Raw genomic sequence first — 24,432 nt, forward strand, 5'->3', positions numbered from 1 at the left:
TGAATTTTTTAAATTAATATTCCTGACTGACCTTACTGACCAGTATTGCCCTAGGTCGTTTTACAAACTTAGGCCGGAAACACACATGCGTAAAATCTAGCGTAAAACAGAAAGCGTAAAAATTCTTCTGAAATTTTGGCTGAAACAGAACTGAAAATAGAGTAGAGCATGTCTCTACTTTTTACGCCAAAATTCCTCCAATAAAGAGAAGTCTTTTCTGTGACGTCAAAGTAGACTCGTGCTTTTTATTCTAACAATGGCGGCAACGAGGGTTAACCCTACAATTGTGACGGTCTCGAAAAAACAAAAAATAAATGAAATAGAGAAGTTTATCGAATCCATTCGATCACATCAGTGTCATGTATAAAGCCACTATATTTAAACAACGTTTATGGATGGCTATAGGTGCAAAATTTCAAACAACAGGTAGGTCTAGTAGACTTGATTTATAGGCTTAGTATTTAGATTACACGTTCTTTACTTGAATTCGGAATATAAGTCTATTAATTTAAATTTTCTATATTATAGCAGAGGAAGTGGAGAAAAAAATGGAAGGTACAAAGGGATAGATAGCCTAAATTAGAGGAAAAAGTTAATAAAATTAGCACTGTTGGTGGCAGTGGTGTTTCCTACTCGGCCAGAATTTTTACGTATGTGTGTTCTGGCATAAAAGCTGAACTGAAAGCTGATTTCTGATTCAGTTTTCTGCCACACAATTTTACGCACGTGTGTTCCTGGCTTAATGTGCAGATTGTATCGACTTATAACCCAAACATAAGAGTAAACAAGGGGGCGTGGATATTGGTCAACAAAGAGTTAAAAGAGTGAGTGAAAAAAAGACTAGACCAGTGTTTCCCAACGTGGGGCCCACGCCCCACAGAGGGCAATTTATTGTTAAGGGGGGCAATTCGAAAATGAACTCATCCAGAGTTTAAGGGTTAATGTTGCCTTAGGATCCAAAATGGCGACCAGGGAAATTTTTCCCTACTTCGGAGACTGCGACGGGGAAAAATTTTCCCTACGTTGGAGACTGCGACGGGGAAAATTTTTTCCTCCATTCAAGATGGCCGCGGTTCCGGCCGCCATCTTGAATTTCTCTGCAGAAATTTTTCGAATCGTTGACAGTTCTATGTTCGACCACTACTCCTATGTCGTCAATATGCATATATCCTTTCCATTCGTCCGTTATTATCGTACTGCCGGAATTCACGTATTTATAAACGATCCGATTCACAGTGTTTTCTGATCTGTCGTTCACCTGACATATGAAGCAATTCTTATCTTTATCGCAATGAATGCAAACGGACTCGGTCGGCTGTATGCCTAATTTTACAGCAAAATTCGATGCGTAATCGATACGGGGAGGCAAACCTAGCTCCGAAAAGTCGTCTTCCATCAACTTGTAAAAATCACGGGAAGTGCATCTCGACCAAAATTCGTCGTTGCAACTCAAATCGGCAAAACTAGTCATTATCGAACAATTGGCAATAAACTAAACGAGGGGAGGTAAGGATAGGGAAAAAACACGCTTTTTCCTTAATTTCTGATTACTTGGTTCTCTAACTTTTAGGATTAAATTGTTATAAAAGAAATAACAGTACTTACTAAAACTAGAGGAAATAATAATAATAATAAATATTCAACGATAGCAATTTGTGTGCGAATGAAATATCGTTACAAAAAAAAAAAAAAACACAGCAATTAATCCAATACACAATTCGTCGCAACACAGCAGTAAACGATTCCAACTGGAAACTAGTCGATTTGCATAAAATTGCCCAGAAATCACGTCGCAGATCATGCTTTGCATATTCGTTCGTAACACACCTACGAATTTCCCGCCGATTTTACTCTTGCACGACGTCACGAAAAGGCTTCCTCTACCGTCGCAAATTTACACACTACCGTCTCCGTTTCGAGGTTACAGGATACTCGGCAACGTCGAACGCAGGGTAGAAACCGAACGGGGAAAAATTCCCCACGTCGTCGATGTCGCGACTCTAGGGAAAAATTTTTTCCCCGTCGCAGTCTCCGAAGTAGGGAAAAATTTCCCTGATCGCCATTTTGGATCCTAAGGTAACATTAACCAGTTTAAGTTAACCGTATAGCCGCTGTATGCCATATTTATTGTAAATATTAAGTTTGTTTTAATTTTATTTGTTCTTTGTTTCCCTTTCCTTCTAGAACTTCCTTTTATAACCCTTTTCCCTTGGGGTGGGATTAACAATTCTGGGAACCACTGAGAACAAAGAGATGAACAAGACCCTGAGGCCGGTGAAAAAGGAGAAAAGACATTCTTTGCCCAGACCTCGAGGTGGGCAGACGTGAGTTGTGGTGTTCCAGGTTACGTTTGGCAATGACTGGAAAGTGCAAAAGACTTTGATGAAAGGATTGGGTTTTATCGTGGTTACAATAAAACAGTGTGGCAATTAAGTGCAAGAAAAACTTCAACGAACACAACGAGATACCTTTCAAAAGAGTTCAACGTATATGTTGGGGGGCATAAGAATTTTAGAAAGGCTTAAGTGGGGCATAGCACAAAAAAGGTTGGGAAACGGTTCAAACCCGGCAGTTCTCTCTCAACTTGAAAAAGGTGGGTTTTCAAAGTAAAAATATTAGACTTGAAACTGTAGAAATTAAATTAAAATAAATAAATACATTAAAGTATTTATGAATAAAAAAAAAGTATACACAACAAGAGAATTGAAACCGAGCATGCAAGCGCACGAGTCAGGAGCGTTACCACTCACGCCACAGCACGCTCGAGCGAAAGTACGTGTAACTTTCGTGAACGTAAACGTGAAAGTATATAAAGTGCTATAGAAAACTTTAAGTTCATTTTTCTCGATTACATCTGAGTATTGCACTTTAGTATTTTATAGGTAGTACATTCACACGCTGTACCACCTCCACACCGAAGATCAAAATCCGTAGTCTCCTTGTAAGTACACATCTCGAAACAGGACTTTTCTTAGAAAAGGTCAGTGCCATATGTGATCCTAGGCGGTCAAAAATCAAACTTTTTTTACAGGTGGTCTGAAACGGATATATCAAGATCCGTCACTTACCATCTGACTCCTTCATGGTGGCGCTGGCCAAACCCACGATAGGCTTGAAAAAGACCCTAAGTGCCCGCAGGACGAAATGAAAAATACCATATAGGAGTATGTAATTAAAGATAGAGGAGAAGGAATTCTCAAACTCAGCCAAAATTATTTCAATGTAACTCTCTCCTTAGAAAGAGGCCAGGGTGTAATTTTTTCTGGTCCCAAAATGTTCAATTCAGAGAATGATCTCACTGAGCGTGACTACTACATTCATATTGCTACTACCATGTGGGTAGTAACACGAACTAGTCACCAGACACGTTGAATATTCCCATGAATTCATTGGCGCGATAAGATGTATTACAAAAATTTATTCCAATGTTTTCACCAACGTGAGAGAACCAATTCTCTAAATTTGAGATATCCGAAAGAAGTCTTCTTCTTTATTAGAATATAAGACTTGTATTTTTTGTATCAAAAGAAACCATCTGTTCTTTGGCACCACATTTCAAGAATTTAAACAGAAGTGAGTTATAATTTTTCCTTATTTGCGCGTAAATTTTTATAAACTTATGTAAATATATAAGATACTTACGTAATAAAAATCGCCGTTATTCAGAATAATTTTCGCTAAACACAAATTACTACTACTACAGCTTTGTCATGCAGTCCGTTTCCCCAAACAGGAACATTTTGAATCCCGGTTAGGATTTTTTCGAGAAAATTTTTGATAGAACCGAAATCGGAAGAACAGCTTAATAAGGTAGATAAACTTTTTAATAGAGTTTAATTGAGAATATTCTAAATGTTAGAAAGTATTGTTTGAGTCTTCGTCCGTCATAATTTTGTAGTAAAGAATGTGCGCATCAATTAGGCTTCGACAAATTAGAATTAATTTTACTATCGTTAATACTGGTAAGTCATTGTTCTGTTCACTAATTGTATAAGTTCTATTGAAATTATTCGCGTATTACATAGCAAATAGCAGCACTCTGTTCCATTATTAATTAAATACAATTTCATTTGTTTCTTGAAATTAAAAAAAAGTGGAATATCGACAAATTTAGGAAAACGAAATGCGGAAGATTATAAAAAGATGGACCATTTTTAGAAATCATTTTCGTAATTTTAGTTTTGTCAAAGCAAGTAAAGAATATGACATGAAATTGGAAAACTATTAGATGTTTTATTTAGAAATATGAAACTTGACTGTACAAAAACTTTTAGGTATAAAATGATTAGGAAAACTTATTTCGATTCAGATAAACGACAAAATTAATAGATAATTTGATTATGTTTACATCGAACTTTTTATTACATAATTTACAAAAAAATATCGACGAAGCGTTAGGAACAAAAGAAAAACTCTTATCATATGTACGGTACCTAATTCAGACTGAAATTTCATTCTTACTTTTTGAATCACTTTATCGAAATAGTAATTTACTAAATATGTCAGCAGAACAGTAGTTAATTTACACTTCATAATATAAAAATGAAAGGAAAACAATGATCTCGATATAGTTTTGGGATTCGACTACTATTAATTAAAACAGAAAATTATACCCTACAACTTCATCCGATTAAATCACTTCCGGCAACATTCCTGGACCAATTATATTTTGTGATAAGTCACAAAGACATTAAGTCGTTTTTGGTGCATTTTTAAAAATCTCTCCGACATGGACGGTTTTCAAGTTTTAGATCCTTTGAAAAATAAGGCCAGCTGAGATTTCGATAACAAAACTTAATTGCGATTAAATTATAAAGAAACTTGTCTCCCTTTAAGCAATTTATACATTAAATTTTTGATAAACATTTTATAACAGATTTTCTAGTTACACTTTAGATAAGTTAGTTGTCACGAGGGAAAAAACTCCTCCAAAAAGCAACGTTTGAACCAAAATAATCAACTGAAAAAGGTCCAAAATCACGCAATTAATTCGAAGAAACGTCGCAATTTTCGAAATAAAACTTGTGATATAAGAAAAACACTAGAAACGAGTTTTTTTGGTGTATTGCGGGTCGCGTTACTCGATGTAGATTAAAGAAATTAAAAATCGATGAACAAAATACGTGAAACAAATAGAAATACTATTTATATTTCATTTAATAATCATTCATGTACATTTTGAAAGAGCATTTCACTCATGACATCTACAACCCAAATAATACGGACGAGAAATCCGACGGACGTAGTGCAAAATACTTTTCTGCATCAAAATCGTCCGTAAATCTACCGTCAATGGTTCGTCCGGTATTCTCTCAAACGACAAAAGTTTTCGATTCAAGAAAATAAAGCAGCCTATGCGTTGAAGAGAATATGCTGCATTTCATTTTAAGTAACAGAGTTTAATTGGGTGACGATCTGTATATCGGAGAAATAGCACTTCTTTATATGTGCATATATATATATATATATAATATTTATATATATTTTTCTTTAATAGTAGTCTTTTTGTGCTGAGATTGACAAACATATTTAGTCATATCTCTCTCTGTCCACGATTCCAACACTTGGCTAACAATGACAACTGGAGTGAACAGGAAAACTTCTATTTTCGTAGTTACACTAAATTTTTTGTTTTTTGTTTTCTTCTCCTTAATTTTGTCCTTTTCACTCAAATATCCAGGGAACAGTTCTGGTAAACGATCTACCGACTGCATTATTTCAATTTCTACGTTCTTATTTCGTGAATATTGCGTGAGGAAGATGAGAAGGCTCCACGATTACGACGCAGTCAGTTTCGTGTCAATAAAATTCAACACAAATCACACGATGTTGCCATTTTGCACCACATTCCCAAGAATTTTTGTTAATTACAGAAATTTCAAACGGGTCCATTCTGAACTACATCCGATGAATGCTGTTCGCTTTTACATCTAACAAAAAAGAAAAGAAAACTTTAATCTGCAATTATAGACTTTGAGAACAGTAATATTTAAATGTTTTCATTTATTTACACTAAACTCACGTTTAACATTAAAAAAGTTAAAATAATGTAGAAACTGAATACCACTGGTACCTCGTACTTCGAACGATGTTTCTACTATAGAACTGCGCGGACAGTGGAAAAAAAAACACTGCACTCACTGCATAAACAAACAATCTGTTGTGCGCCCGAGTCATCACTCGCTGTGAAAGCCCTTAAGTTACTTTAGTCTTCTTTTCGGTATTTTTTGTCGCTTTATTTTCGATGTATTTGGTTATAACAAATTACACAGATAAAATTTAGACATTTTCAAAAAATTATTCTGACAATTAACTCGACAAAGATTACTCTCGACAAAGATGACTTTTGGTTACTCTAATTATATATCCATATTGAATGTTCTAAAACACAAACATTTTTTCCAACAGTTCAGCCTCGAAGTAATCACCATCAGCATCAATCACATCTTGCCACTTTGTTGAAAACCGCCAATCTCAGGAGCATGGAATTACTGATGTTTTTCTATGAAGAAAGTCTCAAGCATCAAGTACTGACATTGAAGAGTATATTGGCAATATGGTTTTGCAGGGCATGAAATAGGTAATCAGATTTTAATCTTCTGGAACTGTGTTGTCCTAATTTCTTTGTTTCACTAACACAAGGTGTGTTACCATTTCAACACTTGAAGGTATTTCATCTTTATTTAGTTGACTAGTTTAGTATCAACTAAATAAAGATGAAATACCTCCAAGTTTTGAAATGGTAACACACCTTGTATTAGTGAATCAAAAGTTGATAAGTCTGGTCTGTAAGATGGACAAAGCAGAACCTCCCAGCCAAACTGCCCAGCTCATGCAAGGCCATCTTACTTCTGTGTGTTGGTGATTTGTCTTGGTGGTATTTGACTTGTCTTGGTCGATTTTTTGACAAAGTTCTTTGATCTTGGATGGCAGCTCCATCAAACAAATGCAGATCACCTAATTCTTCCAAACTATTGCCCCTTTGACATTTGCAGTTGTTAGTTGACCATTGTTCACTCATGAACACAAACTTTTCAGATGAGATCGAACCTTTATTGTGTTGTGGCTGTTTTTGAAGTGGTAGAGTAAGAGCATGCAAATGTATTCTTTTGAAAGTTTCGTATTATCAAACATTGCTCATGCACCTATTTCCAATAAAATATATGATAAAATGACTTTTGGTTACTCTAATTATATATCCATATTGAATGTTCTAAAACACTTAAACATTTTTTCCAATTCTTTTTAGAAAAAACCAAAATGTCTAAATTCTACCTTTACAACCTGATATATATATATATATATATATATATATATTTATTTATTAGAGGGTCCATAAAGTCCATGTGCAATGTAAAAATTTATAACTTAATTTCTCTATCACAAATACTAATAATGTAGAATGTATTGGAAATAAGACAATCTATTTTTTTTTTTATTGTTTTATGTATTTTATTAAGTTTCCACATGTCCACCATCATTAGTAATACAAATCGTAATACGATTTTGTAGTTCTCTAAATACATTTTCCAACTGATTTACAGTAATTCCAGAAATCACATTAGTTATTTTAGCTTTCAAGTCTTCTAACAACCAAGGTTTGGTTGCAAATACTATTGTTTTCATATGTCCCCATAAAAAAAATCTGATCAAGTCAAGTCTGGTGAATGAGTGGAGGCCAAGAAAATTGCCCACATCCTCCAATCTCTAAAAACATTTACTACATAATTTTACTTAAAGCTAGGTATGTTAAGCTTTCTAATACTTTTTACAGATTTTTTATATCAGAAATACTAATAAAGTTATAGATTTTTTAAATTGCACAAGGACTACCTGTTAGCCATGGCATCTAAGAAGAGCATGAAAGCTTCGTTGCTTTCATGCCTCGTACATCCTTTTTCTTAAAAGAAAAAGGTTGTATGATGCATATAAAAAAGGAACTTATCACAAATAACAAAAGTGGCATGTATAGTGGATGTCTGATACCATGTTTAAGATGTCAAAGTCAAAGGCATGCACCATTCTTAACCTGTTGGAGAGTTCATATTAAGATGAAAAAACTCCTAGTGTGGATAAATGAGAAGCAACTTGGCTGGAGATATCTACTCTGAGAAAATTTTATTTGTAAGAAAGTCAAGCAGTTACATAGTGACCTTTACTAAGGTACAGTAAAATTTTATTACACAGTATTTATGTATTTTATTTATTATTTCCATGTTTTAATTTATTATTTAGGCCATTTAATTGTTATTTTTCCCTTAAATTATGTGTATTTGCTGTTTAAATTTAAAACGGGTATTGTTTAGGGTCTGAGAATGAATTAACTAATTAAGTTTCCATTATTTCTAATACTGAAAATCAATTTGGACTTCAAACAACCTTGTGGAATGAATTAAATTCAAAGCATGAGGCACTACTGTATTATACATAAGTCAATCAGTTTTTGAATGTGAAAATACATTTTTAATACTACTTTGAAAATGATTTAATTTTTTTAATCAATTAGTTCAACTAAGATAACAAAAGCCAAAATGGTAAAAATAAATACTTAAGATATTTCAGATAAATCATCTCTCTCTCTTGGACATATCTAAATGTACAGTAACATATAACATATCTAAATGTATGTAACATTGTCACAATAAACCCATTATGACAATTTTTGTATACTGCTAATTGAAATACTATGATAACACTGCAAAAACAATGTGAAATGGTACAGCTAAGGATTATTAAGCACATTATTATAATTGACTTGGAAAGATAAGAATTTTTTAAACCAATTTCAGCACATTAAATATTTTAAAATATCTGATTTTTATTATTAAGTGGAATAAATGATATTTTATACTTCACACACAGTTCTTAAAGATAGAAAGAAAGCAATAAAGTAAACTTGAGGTGTAATGAGGGTCAAGCAGCATGTTTGATGATGCTTACTGCTTCCCTGCCTACCTTAGGTATATGCTTTGGCAGTGAAGTATCAATAACTATATAAATTTTACCTGTAAAATGTTTAAATGCTTTATTTGGATGATTAATTTATTATAAAATGCAAAATTAATTTTTAAAGAATAAAAAAAAAAAAATAAATTACAAACATATGTAAAGGACAAGAATAAAATACTATTATAATAAACTTACTTTTCTTCATTTTGAGGGCAATTTGTTACACTGTCAACTTTTACTTTGTTTTCATTACATGAAGTAGGAGCAGGAGCAGCAGGAGGAGGAGGAGCAGCAGCAGCAGCAGGCCTGTTTTCTTGAGTAAAACTATTCGTACCCGATGTTTTCTCATCTTCCATTAATCTTGTGTTAGCTAAAAAACTGAATTTTATAAAGAATGTTACACACTTAATTTCAAGAAATTCCATAAAACATAACATTTACAATTAAAAATTAAGACAAGCATAACATATAAACTATTATGGCTTAAATGTTAAAAGCTACATTAAAAAATGTAAATTGAATAATTTAATCTTTAAAATCTAATAAAAAGCTCAACTGTCCACAAAAATATCATTCTGTACAGAAATAGTTTTAGTCTTTAGTTAAATGAGTGAGACAAAATATAGAACTTTAAGTAGTTGTTCTGGAGAACTATTATAAATATCAAAATAAAACAACATACAGAAAATATAAAGAACCAAGAAACTATGATAAATAATATGATATTGTTCTTATTGATAACAAAAACAAAATATTTTGTTGTGACTTTTAAAATCTGCAGAGTTCTGTTAAAGTATGAGATAGACCATTCCATTCCTTTCTATAACTTATCTTATATTTCCATTAGACGACCTAAATCACAAGCAATTAAATATTCAGAGAAACTGATGAGGTGAAACACATTTCAAATATTCAATTTTTTACATGTTTTCTTTCATTTTGAATTATAATTTGTATTATCTGTAAATCACTAAAGCTTTTACCTCCATTAACTACTTACTAATGCTATATTTTCCAAAATAATGTGACAATTAAATTCACAAATTTTTAAATTCTCAGTACCAATTTGAAATGTTACAAGATAATAATGTGAGATCCAGAATTTTTATAGATATTTTTTCCTGATTGTTTCCCCCTCCTATTGCTTAAAGAATTCGCAAAAAAAACTTCCTGTAAAATATACAACCCTCCTTTTTGAATGTAAACATGAATGAGGGCCTGGATGGGTGAATGTTTACATTCACCCATCATCACCTCATTCTCATACTGCAAGACTTAAAGTTTACAATTAATGTCTGATTTCATTACTTTATTTTGGTCCCAGGGACACCTTTAACCTCCACATTTACTACAATAACCTATACCTCCCATAACAATTAGTCACATGACGTAGATTCCTGGGACAAATCTATAAAAGCCCATTTCTTCCCCCCTTCAGGGGTCTCTCTCATCAACCACCAGCCCAACAACATCCAGGAACTTTCAGGGGAGTCTACTGAAAGGCTGTATCTCTGAGCCCCATTTTATTAAGAGCAATCCATGTCTTAGTTGTGATTTTTATAACTTTGTGCGAATAATTAAGCAAGGACGAAATCGAACCTCCATGGAATCATCAAAGAGGTATGATAACAATTAATGTAAACTCTCTCTCGGTCCCCCTACAGGTATTAGAAAGCTACAGAACAAAGTCGATAGATTCTCGATGTTAGACATTTTATTAGATAACAAACAAATGATTACATCTTTGTTTCATTGTTACATGGTGCCATTTACTTGTTTATTGCCTCTGCCTTACTGACAATCCCTCTCACCTCCTCCACTCGACCCGACAAAAAGAATCCCGACCCTGCGGGATCATAGAACCCATTCATTTTGTTGCAATTTTTATGTTCCATTTAATTTAAATATTCTATATAATCTGTTTGCTAATTAGAATTCAATTAAAATGTGATTTTTACAGTTGAAAAGATATATAATTGAATATATGTACAGTATATTATTTATTCTACATAAAAATGCAAAAATAATCAAAAAGTATAATGCAAATTTGATGTTTTCGTAATCCTACACTGTATTCTACATTTTATAATTACCAGATTAAAATACAATGTGGCTTGCTTGCATGTACGGTACCTACAAATAGCAGACAAACTTCTCGGTCTGAATGGTGTCCACTATTCAGAGGTTATACTGTATTATAATGTATGAACAATGAGGAAAAAATAAGCATTCACTTACACAGATCTACTTCCAGTTCCTGAATTTTCATTCAATGAAATGTTTTCTTCTTCTTGACTGTTTGATTCACCAACTTGTTTTCTTGAAATGTTTATCATTATTCATTATTATATGGACTTTGTTGTAAGTTTTAAAAAAATTAAATATACAATTTATGATTTTATTCAATAATATATTATTAACAATTTACATGATTTTAATAATTACTATATTTGAATAAACTTACTTTGTATTATATGACGATCTTTTAGTAGTTTCTGTTAACGAAGAGGTATTTGTAAGTTGAAGATCTATATCTGCTGAAGCTTCTGAAGCTTCTGAAGAAATTTCTGTAAAACAAATTCAAATTATAATTAGTATTAAAATATATACTAAGACTTAGTGTATTCTAAAAATATATATAGTGTGTATGTGTGCACACACTACAATAGCATTTCTCAAACTATGGGTTGTGTTAATGGCTGGCTAATTGCTGGCATGAGAACCTTACAGACAAAATTTGATACATGTATCTTACTTATTGTACAAGCTACAAAATGGAACACAAACGTTAAATTTCTGAAGAGCATGCTTTTGTTGCACATATCTTTTAATGTCAATCCTTCAATTAACATGGTCTATCATTAAAAGAAACTTGTAGCATAAACTTAAGTAATCTTATACAAAATAATTTCTGAATGAAAATTTAATTAAAAAACTTTAAAAGGGTTCCTACAACTATTTTCGCAAGCCTGAGAAAATTCATCAAACAGAATCTCTGATGGATAACTTCATCTAAAAATATTTTTGTAAGTCATTATTTGCTTAAATAAACTCATTCATGATTGTTTATCTAAAAATGCTATATGGTTTAATTTCTGCTCATAGTTGCAAATAGATCTAAAATTACAAATATCTAGAATTTTAAAAATTATGTTAAATACTTCTACATAATTTCAATTTATACATAGCTACATAATTTAACATATTCTTATTTTTAAAAATTAAGAAAACTTACTTTCTGTTATTTGCTAAACCTTTACAATTACTATTGCACATACATATGAACATAAACAACAGCAAAAAATAAAATAGAATTTGAGTTTTATTTATTATAATCAGAAATACATTAAACAAAAAAGAAAGCAGACAGTTTGTTTAATTTAATGAAAATTTCTTACCATATTTTTCACATTTTTCACTGGCGGTGGTACTATATGACGTTTCCATTACAACACATGGAGAAAATTGGTTGGGACTACTAAAAATAATTTCAACCAATCAAAATTTAAAGACAACAAAATAGGAGATAATTTTTTTTTAAAAATTATTAGAAATAACATAATTTAAATTAAAATCATGCTATTACTTTCCTAGCTGTTACAGAATATAAGATAAAGAAAGTATGTTAATTGGTAAAATTTTGATACCCTTGGTTTTGTATTCTCGATATTTTAATATTCTAGGAACCAAATATGTAAAAAAGAAAAAACAAAATTTGTGTGTATGTGTATTTTGCATTATATCTAAAAAAACTCAATAAACCAAAAATTTTGAAACTTAAGAGGTTTATTTCTTTATATGGGGTGTTGATACTATTAAATTTTGGTAAAGGTCAAGGAATGGGATAGAAGGGGGTTGTGTGTCATCTCAAGTAAGATCAGACTTCATGAAAGTTTTACTCTAACTACATTTATAATTTCTTCAAAAACTCATTCCTACTGAAAAAAATCTTTTGTCATTTTATAATAAAAATTATTTTTAAATTAAATCTCAATAGATGGCACTGCAACTTTGTAATCTGAGCACTGAAAAAGTCGTGCCAAAATAGCAAATGATTTAATTTTCTAAATTAAATTTTATCTTTAAAAAATTGATTCATATTCATTCAATATGACATTTTAAATTTACAATTTTCAATAGAATCAAAGATATTAAAACTATTAATTTTTGCCAGTCCAGGACATATTTGAAAACATAAAATTAGTTTTATGGTTACTTCTTCATAATAGTATTACAAAAATGATTTCTATTGTCAGTATCTATTCTTTAGAATTATGAATCACTTTAGACATTAATTAAGAGTGAAACTGTAGATTGACTAAGTATTATGACTATTAATCCATGATCCATATAAGAGGTTATTTTCTATATCAACTATTTTTTCAAAGACTTTTTCATCAAATTGACTTACTTAGCTGTGGTTCCATAATATCCTTCAGTCAAAAAATTTTTCTGCTTATCATAAGCCCCCAAAAATCCACTATAGAAAATCTCTGCCTTAAGCATGCAATAGCATACAATTTTTCTTCATTGTGACACAATCACATGCATATTGTGGTAATTTCATCAAAAATTACATTACAAAGATCTTTCACAATTACCACAAGAGATATGATGTCATAACTATGTTTGTCAGATATGCATGATGTTGAGCATCTTGTCTCTAAATATCCTGAGGCACTATAACCAACAATTTAAATGTATCATGGCTTTATTCATGCAAAAAAAAAAATTTTTTCTGGTCCTTTTTCAGATAATTGTTTTATATAACTTCATGTACATATTCTAGAAATTAGAGAGGTTGAGGTGCATGTATTCAGCTGAAAACGTGAACGGCAGACAGAAGAGTGCCACCATCTGGCAATTATATACGATCGATAATGGCATTTGCTACATCTAGAATGGCAAGTAGACAATCGGCTTAAACTTCATTTTTTTGTGTTTGGGATTAAAATTATGACCTATTTTATAAAAATAATGATTATTTAAGCATTCACAAATAATATTGTAAAGAAAGACGATTATAATCCAGAAATCATTTAATTATTCAATTCTTTAGCAAAGCGATGTGAAGTGCCTATAGAATTTACATATATTTGTCTTCATAATAGCTTATCTTAAGGTAGCTTTGTTCTTTTATGGTATCTTCTACCATAAACAGCGTAATATGTTTGTAAATTTTCTAAAAATTAATTTTCTGAGCTGCTTTCAAATTTATATAAGCCACTACTTCCCTCGACAAAAGTATGAGGTTGTGAGATCTGGATTTTATCAGAATCACTTTTTGTAATAATTCGTTTTAGGAATTTTCCCCTAATATAAACATCCTGTCGAAAAACGGCCCTGGACGAGAAAATATGCGTCCCCGGCCATCTAACTGTCAACACTCCTTTGTTCTAAAACCAGGCCTAGATCGTCTTGCAACCTTAGTTTACACTTAGCGTCCGAATTCGTCATGTATTTTGAATCCCGGGAACACCTATAACACAAATCGTCATCCGCTTACGATCACGTGACCGATTTCCCAGGCAAAAACTTATAAAAGCCACTCCTTCCACCCCCTCGGGGGAGTCGCATATCATCTGCTGGACAAACGCTGTCGCTCGTCATCACCGACTCGGACCTTCTCCGAACGTCTCCGCGCTCAGTCGCGATATTATAAAACTGTGCCTATTTCGGATAATAATCCTCTCTTCGTGGATATCCAGTGTTAAACCTAAGAAAGAAGACGAACTAATGAGCAACTGATGAACTAATGAGGTATGAAACCAAATTGTAAGCTCTCTCTCTCGACCCCTACGCGACTTAGGGAAATTAGTCAGATTTTGTATTTGTGTCCATTGTTATATCGTAATAAATCTTGTTTTTATTGTTAAATGGTCTCCTCTTTGCCTCAAATATCGCTTCGCCTTATCGTCGACCCCATCTGTCTCACCTCCTATCCACTCGCGTAACGCTAAGCAACGAAACAGCCATCCTTGACAAGTGAGGCGGAAATGAGAGATACGTCCTCCTCTGACCTCCCCCCGTTCTTACATATCGGTTATACCAATCTCACATATTGGTGTCAATCGAGTGGGGTTTCGACTTATTCGGCACCCCCCGAAATCACAAGGTAGTACTATTGTCGGATCATACAGTAGGAGACAACGCTAATTAAAAATAATTATTTAGTGTTATTAAACATCCTATAAATACTTTTAAACAGTTTAATTTGTTTATTTACCTTTGCTGGTAACCCTCACTGTTAAATGTATCTGCCATTTTTTCAACAAATTTCATGTGAGTCAATGCACGACATTCACTGAGTCATGTGATGTTGTGAACAAGCACCGCAAGGTCTTTTACTTGGACTTAAAACATCAAACGTGTACTTCTGCTTGCCGTACAAGTTTAACATTTGTACTTGTGCCTCAACCTCTCTATTACCTAACACATCTGTGTAAATAATGTTGTTAAAATTAAGTAGCAAATTGATTTGAATTCATGTACTATGATTAATGTACTGAACTGAAGTTTTTTCTAAGAATGCCATCAGATATTGTCAAATAAGTTTAATAATTCATTTAATTTATAAGAAATTTCCTATCCACACAAAGATTGCTAGAAATTATTAAATAGTCATATTTCAAATAAAAAAAAAACTCATTTTTGTTCAAAATATTTTTTGATTGAATCTATTAACTGTTAAAACAAGTTAAAAAATTTCACTTGAACAATTCTTATTTTTATATGCATACTAATTTAAAAAAAAAAAAAAAAAATAGAAGGAGAAAATGGTAATTAAGCCACTCTAAAGTAACTATTACTTCATTACTGTTTTGTGTGTAAATATTGTAATGTGTGTAATTACATGTGTGACTATTGAGTTTGTCAAATTACAAATATTTACTGACCATTCTACACTTCCAAATGCATCAAAATCACTGAAGTCAGCCCATCCTCCTTGATCTTCAGTTGAAATTGAAGGATTTGGTGTTTCCCATGGATTTGAAGAAGTTGAGGCAGGAGCAACTTCCATTGGAACACTATCAAAACTTGCTGTCCACACTATAATAATTAAAAATCAATATTGATTAATGAGTTAACTATTTTGTATTCTTAATAATACTATTATTTGAAAATAAATACAATGTAAAATCTATTTTTATTTTATTTCTATACATCAAATTTGGTGATGTCTCTAAGACAATATATGACTTGCTACAACAATATCAAAACATATCTAACTGCATTTCCAACAAATGTGTCATTGAAAATAATTAACTGCACTAAATCATCCATGTACAAGCTATACTTTGTATTGAGTTGATGCAAAAGCAAAAGTTCATTTCATTTTTTGGACAAAAATTAAAGAAAAATTTTTTTACTAAAAATTATATTCAAATCACTATAGTATGTGCTATTCTATTTGATGACCATTCTCCATCTCTCCAATAGCAACATAATCTTGCACTCATAGAAATTGAAGTTTTTGGCTAAAGAACTGATCCAGGTGATTTTTCAAGTCTTCCAAGATTTTACCATCTAAGCTACTTTAAAGTGATCTAAATAAATGGTAGTTGGAGGGTGCAAGGTTGGGAGAGTACAACGGATAGACCAAAACATCCCAGTCAAGTTGTAAAAGTTTGTATTGGGTAACCAAAGAACATGTCTAGCATTGTCTTGAAATACAATGCCCTTTCTGTTGGCTCATTCAGACTGCTTCTGGTTGTAAACAGTATTTCTCTGAATTATGGTCTGGTTTTCAGGTAACAGCTCATAATGATTCCATTCCAGTCCCACCAAATGCATAGCATAACCTTATTCAAATATAAACTGGCTTTTGCACTGGTTGAAGGGTCATCTCCACACTTACACTATGATCTCTTACACTTAATATTATTACACAATCTATTTTTCATCATATGTAAACATCTGCTTTAAAAATGGATCAATTTTGTTGCACTTCAATAATGAATCACAAGCAGAAATTCAGTCTATCAAATTTTTCTCCATTAGCTCATGTGGCACTCATACCTTGGCCTTGATAACCATTCCAAGTTGACATAACTGCCTTGACACTGTTGACTAGATGATTCCAAGAATTTCTTCAATCTCGAGTTGTTCTATGCTGATCACTTTCAATTAACACCAATATTTCACTGCCATTAGCCTTGGCCAGTCGTCCAGAATGTGGTGCATCAATAAGATTAAAATTGTTTTCAAGAAAATTTCTGAACTACTTATGGCACGTGGAATCATCAGCAACACCCTCACCGTACACAGTATATATCTTCTTTTGTGTCTGCAAAGCATTCTTGCCTTTTCGAAAATAAAAAAAGCATAATATATTGAAAATGCTTGTTATTTTCTGCCATTTTTAATGCTTAGCAAAATTTTAAAAACACAACCAAGTAACAATTTTTTTCCAAGTATTCATTGAAATTCCTTCTATCAAACAACATAGAAAATTCGCATGTATGAAGCAGATAACACTGGTTTTGCAATGCAATGCCATTTAGTGCCAAAAACAGGACAAACTTTTGCATCAACCCAGTAGTAAACAATATTCTAATTAATATACAACAAGATTTCTATATTAAAATGCTGAAATATGGATTCAAGATAAAACCAATAAAACATTCAACAAATATCTTAATGTGTGACATTACACAATCTGAAAATCAGATACTATCTAGCAATGGAAATGTCATTGAGAAAAAAGTTCTCTCCCATATACTTATCCATCATATTTTCAGATTGTATTTATAATAATTTACAGTTTGTATTAAAAAAAAAAAAAATACATACTTTCTTGCTGATCAACATCCATTTTTACTTCTTCTGCTGGTAGTTGTGATATATTTGTTGTTGTTTTAGCTGCAGATGAAGTTTTATGCTCATCATCTTCAGATCCACTACTATTCTCATCACTATTCTCAGCTGATCTAAAAATTATTAAATAGATATTACTTACAACTTAAATATTAGCCAATGCTTTATTTTTAAAAGCAACTAAATAATCTTTTAAATATTAAGCTTTTCAATAATAAATGCTATTTCAGAGAATGTACATATTAGTGATAAGAATATGCACTTTCCAATATTGTCATATTATACTATTTAATTAAGTCAACTTAATCATGCAGTTGTTTATCTTACAATATTTCAAAATTAATATTTAAGATATCTGGAGGACAAGTCTTCTAGAGTAAGTTTTCAATATAATTACAATTGAAAAATCTTTATTGCACAATTTTTAGATGATCTGGACTGTTAACTAATATGTAAAACTTTTGATCTAGGATACAGCACGTCTTTAACGTTGTCAATAGGTTCTTGGAAATTGTGATGTCAAGCAAAATGACATAGCCTATGGTAAAATTAGTTTTGTTAAGTGATGTAACAAAGATATAATTAGGTTAATGTAATTCTAATTGTTTATGTTTTCAACCTCCTGCATTTATTTCCCATCTCATGTGATCAATTTTACCATTTATAAACCATATTCAGCAGATATAATTTTAAATTATTACAGATGTACCTGTACATGTATTTTGCTCAATGATGTTATAATGAAACACTGTTAAGTGAGGACTTGCTGTAGTTCTAAAAAGCACTAAATCAAAATTTTATTTTTCTATTAGATATTATTAACCAAGAGTTTGATTTTTGCTTATACATGCAAGATTTGCTTTATTTTCACATATTGTGCCAAACACCACACAGATGATGATTGATTTTGTCTTTGCTCTGCATTTTTTGTTAAGTTGTGCAACAAACACAAACACAGAATCATTTATTAAAAATATACAAATTAGAAGAAAGTAAAAAAAATTGTCTTCATATCTTGTCCTTATCAACACCTTGGAAACACAACAGTCTTTATGGACAGAGTCAACCTTTTATTTGAGACAATTCATCTGCCTTATGCAAAAAAATACAATATATTTATTAGAATTGTGCCTTTGCCCAGGAAATTTTTTAAAACATTTTTACATAACAAGCAGACAAGTAGCTTGAAATGAAAGATTGCTTCTGCCCATAAAAGACTTGTGTTCCTGAGGTGTTGATAAGGACAAGATATGAAGACAATTTTTTTACTTCCTTCTCCTAATTTGTGAATACTTTTAATATTTCTTACTTTCTTACATATATTAAAATCATTTGTTTGTTTGCTTGTTTAAAAAATTTACCATTATTTCAAATACATTCTTAATTTGATTAAAAATAATTTTTGTTGGTATACTTTACCAACAGATCCTTTTTAAAGCCAAATCAATATCTTAAGAGCAAACTATACAAATACAGAAAAACAACAAAAGTAGTAAATTTTAAATATTCCTCATACATATATATACACAACATACTTCTTTTGTTTACAAATTATCAGAAAAATTGCAATAGCTCATAAAAGATTAATAAGCTGACAAGATGACTTTCCCAGCACTCATAATTTACAAAGTTAACATTGCACATACCACCACGTTATGAAATTTCATTAAAAAATAATTTTTATATTATTGATTATTGAATTATCATAAAATACCAAAATGTTTATTTCTGGGGTAAGAGTAGGTTTTAAAAAAATTATAAATGCTAATGAGTAAAACTTTCATTAAGTCTGAGTCCACTTGACATGTGACAGAAGTCAAGAGAGTAGAGAATGAAGGTAATTAACTACCAAAATTTAATAGTATCAATGCTCCATATATGAAAATAACACTGCTAAGTTTTTGATTCATCCATTCCTGAGATGCAATATAATATAAATTATGGAATTACGAAATTTTTATTAAATTCCTAGGATCCTGAGTATCAAAAGGTTGAGAAATGCAAAACCCAAGGAGTCAAAATTAACCAATTACCATATTTTCCCTATGCTATATTCAGGGTTCCTTCTCAATTTTTGTTTTAATTTCCCTGGCCATTTGTACAAATTCTGACCCTCATGTCCCTTACAATACAGCACACTGACAAAATAAAACAGCACTTGACTTCCTATGCACACATGCTCCAATGTTTTAATTATTTTTCATTATCATTATTATTTCTTATTAACAATTGTATATTTTTATAATTGACAAATTATTAAAATCGAAAATAAAATGTTTTATTAAAATAATGCTATTATTTATCTATTATTAAATGTATTATTAAAATTCTGTTATTAATCCACAACCATAAAGCTACATGGTTTTGAAAAAATTTTTTATTATTATTAGTTATTAACAATTTCTATATAATCCATATACAAAAGTATATATTTATGTAAATTTCTCCCTCAACAAATTTCCTGAACTTCACAAAATATTAATAAACTGGAAAAAAATCAGAAATCGTTTGTTACACAAACAAAATTATTAAAATGAAAAATTGATAAATAGTCCATTTAAATTATCATTATGTATACTTTGTAAATTTTTGAGAAAGTTTTGTGTAAGCTTGGGAGAAATTTTGGGCCCTGAAAATATTCTGCACTACTACTTGCTGCCTGCAGATGGCTATACTTAGTCAAGCATTGTCAGGATTGGGTTGTCAGCTAAAAATCAACAAGGCAGCCAAGGAAGCAAATTTCATGATTTTTTTCACAATTTTTAACATTCCATGACTTTTCTGAACACTGATGAAAATCCCTGACTTTTCAAGTGTCTAGAAACCATGTATATTCTGTAACAGCCAAGGAAGTAAAAAATAAAAACATTATCTTTTTATTGACAAACCAGTTAAGAGAGTAATAAACAACTACCAATAAAACTTTTGATTAAAAGACTTACCTTTGTTGTGAAACTGAACCCGAGACAAATGTGACTTCATGCTCTTTATCTTCCCATACATCTTCATCACTGTCAGCATCTCCCAAATTTTGTACACGTTCTCTACAGGCTCGTTCAAACAATTCTTCACTTCTCTGAAAATGCATAAAGCAAAACTTAGAAATTCATCTATTGTTTCAAAATCTATACAATTTTAGATAAATTATAATTAGACAATAATCAATTAATTATATATTGTGGTAGGTGAAATGACTACAACAAAAGACTATCTAACCCTAATAATAATAATAAAAACAACAGTTATTTAAAAATAAATTTTATGCACAATGAGGGGAGATCCATACAGAGCAGGCAGACACATGAACTGTACCAAGTAACAACTGACAATAAATGGTCACAACTGCCATCCCAAAGAGATGCATAAAACTTTGTTTATAATATTCTTTTATGAGAATAAGAATACAGTATCTTTAAACTTCAGTTCTAGCATGATATATTTCAGATTTTATTAGTTTGCAATATTGTGTATATGAGAAGTTTTCTATTTGGCCATTTTTTTGATGCAATTTTCTATGATGGTAATTTTCCATCTGCACTTTTTTCTGGTTACCATTATATCCTATAACAGCCAAGAAAGTAAAAATGTACTTCAGGTAATAAAAAAGAAGTTCTGTATAATTTTAAGAACTATAAAGATTCATTTAAGCTCTTGTTGACATTTGAAAAATGTTCAAATTAATAGAAGAATTTTGCAGTTTATCTAGTACAAAATTTTAATTTATCTAAAAAAAAAAAAACTCAGAAATGTGAATAAATTAACAATATCTATAGAAAAATTAATATACTTACTAAATTTTCATCTGAATTAAGTTGAAAACCTGTATCAGTTAGATGATTCAACTGATTTCTGAAATGAAATTTATATAAATTATTTGAATTGTACTATATAAAAAAAGTGCAGAGATACTACAAATAGATAAGTTAACATAATGAAATCCATTGATATTATGGTTAACTCTAGAATGGACAGGAGAATTTTATTTCAATCCAGAAAAAAAAAATATTCAAATAAAACCCATTTATGAAAAATAACAAATATTTTCCAAGAAGTATTAAAACATAATTCAATTATCTAAATACAGAATAAGCCAAGCAAAAACCGATTCTCCTTTCAAACATCATATGTAAACAGTTGATGGCTGTAGAAGACTATCTTAAAAAAGAAAAGCATTTTCATTTGAATTTTTGTTTCAGAATTTTTATGCTTTGTATAAATTTTTATTTCAGAAAAATTCATACTAAACATAAGATCAGAAACAAAGTAAACAACAGTTATGAAGTTACTACAAGTTAAGAATCCTTTATCCAAAATGTTCAGGATCAGAAATGTTCTAGATTTTAGAATATTTGCATCTGATTTGATTTCATCTGTATTAGTCTGATCTGACTTCTTTTTAATGTCAGTTATTTAGGAATTATTAATTTTCTATAAAACAAAAAATTTTCACATCTAGGCAAACATATTTCTTAAACAAATTACACAGAACATGAACATGTAAAAATATTTTAAAGAGATATATATATATTCATAGGAAAACAATGGTAAATGCCACTGCCATGAACTGCCATCACCATCCAGTATAATTTTTTTTACTCTTGTTCCAATTATGACATTATGAAAATAGTTTGATTATAAAACACTTCCAGTAAAAAATTGATGTTAGAATAAAATTATTCAGAATTTTATTTTTGCTCAATCACAATTTTATTTTTGCTGTATTCTAAAACTTTCATTTTGTTCTTCCAGCAGCTCAAACTAACTGTATCTAAAATTATTTTACCACTTCACAAAGAGGTGTTATTAACCTGTTGAGAAAATAATATGGAAAGCATATTATAAAATTGGGATTAAATTAAACTTGAATACAAAAAAGTCACATCTTTTGTATGTGTACACACTTTTCATAAAGTTTATTAGGGGGATGGAGTACCTATCAAAAAAGGCCTGGATAGATCACGAACATTTCCAGTACTGTGTGGAAGATTCAATTTGTAGCATGCAAAACTGTTGAATTTAGAAATCTGATTTTAAAAATTAAATTTCTAAATGAAAACTAGAATCATTCAAGTGAAGTCCTAAAATCTGAGAATTTCAAAAGTTTTCAGATTTTAGGACTTCACTTGAATGATTCTAAACTTATATCAAATATCAAACTTAAATGTTATAAAGTGGCTAGCCGTAGCCATATTTCCATATCTATTAAAACACTAATAATTTACCAACAGTATCCACAAATATTTAAATATGTTTCTTAATGCTTAATTTTGAAGTCTATAATTAAAAATAATTAAAATGTAAATCAATGTTTTTAGTGCACTAATAGCCATAATTCAATGTTTAATCCTACCAATAACTCATTTTTAGAAACATAAAACAGAAAATAATTAAAATTGAAAAATAATGTATATTAATTAAACTCATTAAAACAAAATATTTTTAAACAGAACAATTAAAATATATTTTGAATCAATCAATTTATAAGAATCACTAATGAAAACTGATCTTAAAACATATGACAATTCTGTGGCAGTTCTAATTTTCAAATTTGTTTTTGAATATGCAATTTATGCACTTTTTTTTTAATCAAAAATATTCTTAAAACAGAAAATTATATATAGGAAAAGTATACACTTTTATATTGGTGCATATATAAAAAAAGGTATAAGTACTATAAAGAAAAAGTTACAATAAAAATGAAAAAAAGTTTATTGAAATTAATGATATTCTTTTGTAATATAAATCGAATGAAGCAAAATCATTCATATTTACTAATTTAAGTTTTCTAATTATTTCTTAAAATGCATAGAATATTTGCTATAATTTTAATGGTAATATTATTCTAAGTACAACAAAATATGGCATAAAACAGAAACAGCATTTATGTCACATGAATGCAAACAATAATTGCAAGAATAAATATTTTAATTTTTATGATATATATAAGAAGTTTTGGATATGAAATTAAATGTATTTGTAAGCATTTTTTATGAAGTCACATAAAACAGCGGATTCTAAGAAATATGGATAAAAACAACTCTGTGCTCCATTAAATATATAAAAACTATCTCAAATCTCACTCAAGGATGAAATATATAAATGTATATATATTTTTTATCTATCAATCATAATGTTTGAGAGTAACCCTCCAATCTTCAGCAATACATATTAAGAATTAACTATAACAACTTTCAAATTCAATTAGAACAAGCAATATTCCATCACAAATTCAAATAATTCTACAAAATAGGATCTACTAATTTAAAAAACTTTTTAAAAACACACATTAGCTACTTTTTACTTTGCTTTCTCACCTACTGGAAATAGGGGATAATGTAATTAATACATTAAAACAGTCATTACTCTACATTTCAAACTTAATAAATATATGTGTTCCATCATTCTTAGTAGTGTAATATTTTTTTTAGTCTATAATTAAAAAATGATTATTTTAAAAACATAATTAAAGAAATAGCATTTATGTGAAGTCAGAAGAGTTATAATAATCTGATATACTTAATACAATATCTTAATATCCAAATCCAAATTTAATTTAAATAAGTAGTATGTTATCTAAGTTTTAAGTAAATCTTTCCACAATTTCCATAAGTAAAAAAGCTCATAATTTAAACACTAAATAAATATATATCAGTGAAGAAGAAAAAA

At 30.3% G+C, this 24,432-nt stretch overlaps 1 protein-coding gene and 1 long non-coding RNA gene across 6 annotated transcripts in view; one reads left to right on the top strand and one right to left on the bottom strand.

Moving 5' to 3' along the window:
- Nucleotides 1–24,432, top strand: part of LOC136972783 (uncharacterized) — a 240,388-nt gene that overhangs the window by 25,691 nt on the left and 190,265 nt on the right. The window lies entirely within an intron of this gene.
- Nucleotides 5,140–24,432, bottom strand: part of fmt (phosphatase 6 regulatory subunit 1-like protein fmt) — a 116,996-nt gene continuing 97,703 nt past the window's right edge. For 4 of the 5 annotated variants that reach the window (XM_067267394.1, XM_067267393.1, XM_067267396.1 and 1 more), the window contains 9 exons: nucleotides 21,558–21,615; nucleotides 20,709–20,842; nucleotides 17,743–17,879; nucleotides 15,846–15,999; nucleotides 12,348–12,427; nucleotides 11,414–11,516; nucleotides 11,188–11,268; nucleotides 9,145–9,327; nucleotides 5,140–5,930 (listed from right to left, as the gene is read on the bottom strand). In XM_067267394.1, the coding sequence (XP_067123495.1) occupies nucleotides 5,879–5,930; nucleotides 9,145–9,327; nucleotides 11,188–11,268; nucleotides 11,414–11,516; nucleotides 12,348–12,427; nucleotides 15,846–15,999; nucleotides 17,743–17,879; nucleotides 20,709–20,842; nucleotides 21,558–21,615 (982 nt within the window). In that variant the 3' untranslated portion in view covers nucleotides 5,140–5,878. The remainder of the gene's footprint in view (nucleotides 5,931–9,144; nucleotides 9,328–11,187; nucleotides 11,269–11,413; nucleotides 11,517–12,347; nucleotides 12,428–15,845; nucleotides 16,000–17,742; nucleotides 17,880–20,708; nucleotides 20,843–21,557; nucleotides 21,616–24,432) is intronic. The other variant, XM_067267395.1, reaches the window with a different exon arrangement.

The sequence above is a fragment of the Centruroides vittatus genome, unplaced genomic scaffold (assembly GCF_030686945.1).
Source record: "Centruroides vittatus isolate TY-2023 unplaced genomic scaffold, ASM3068694v2 contig_301, whole genome shotgun sequence".
Lineage (NCBI taxonomy): Eukaryota > Metazoa > Arthropoda > Arachnida > Scorpiones > Buthidae > Centruroides > Centruroides vittatus.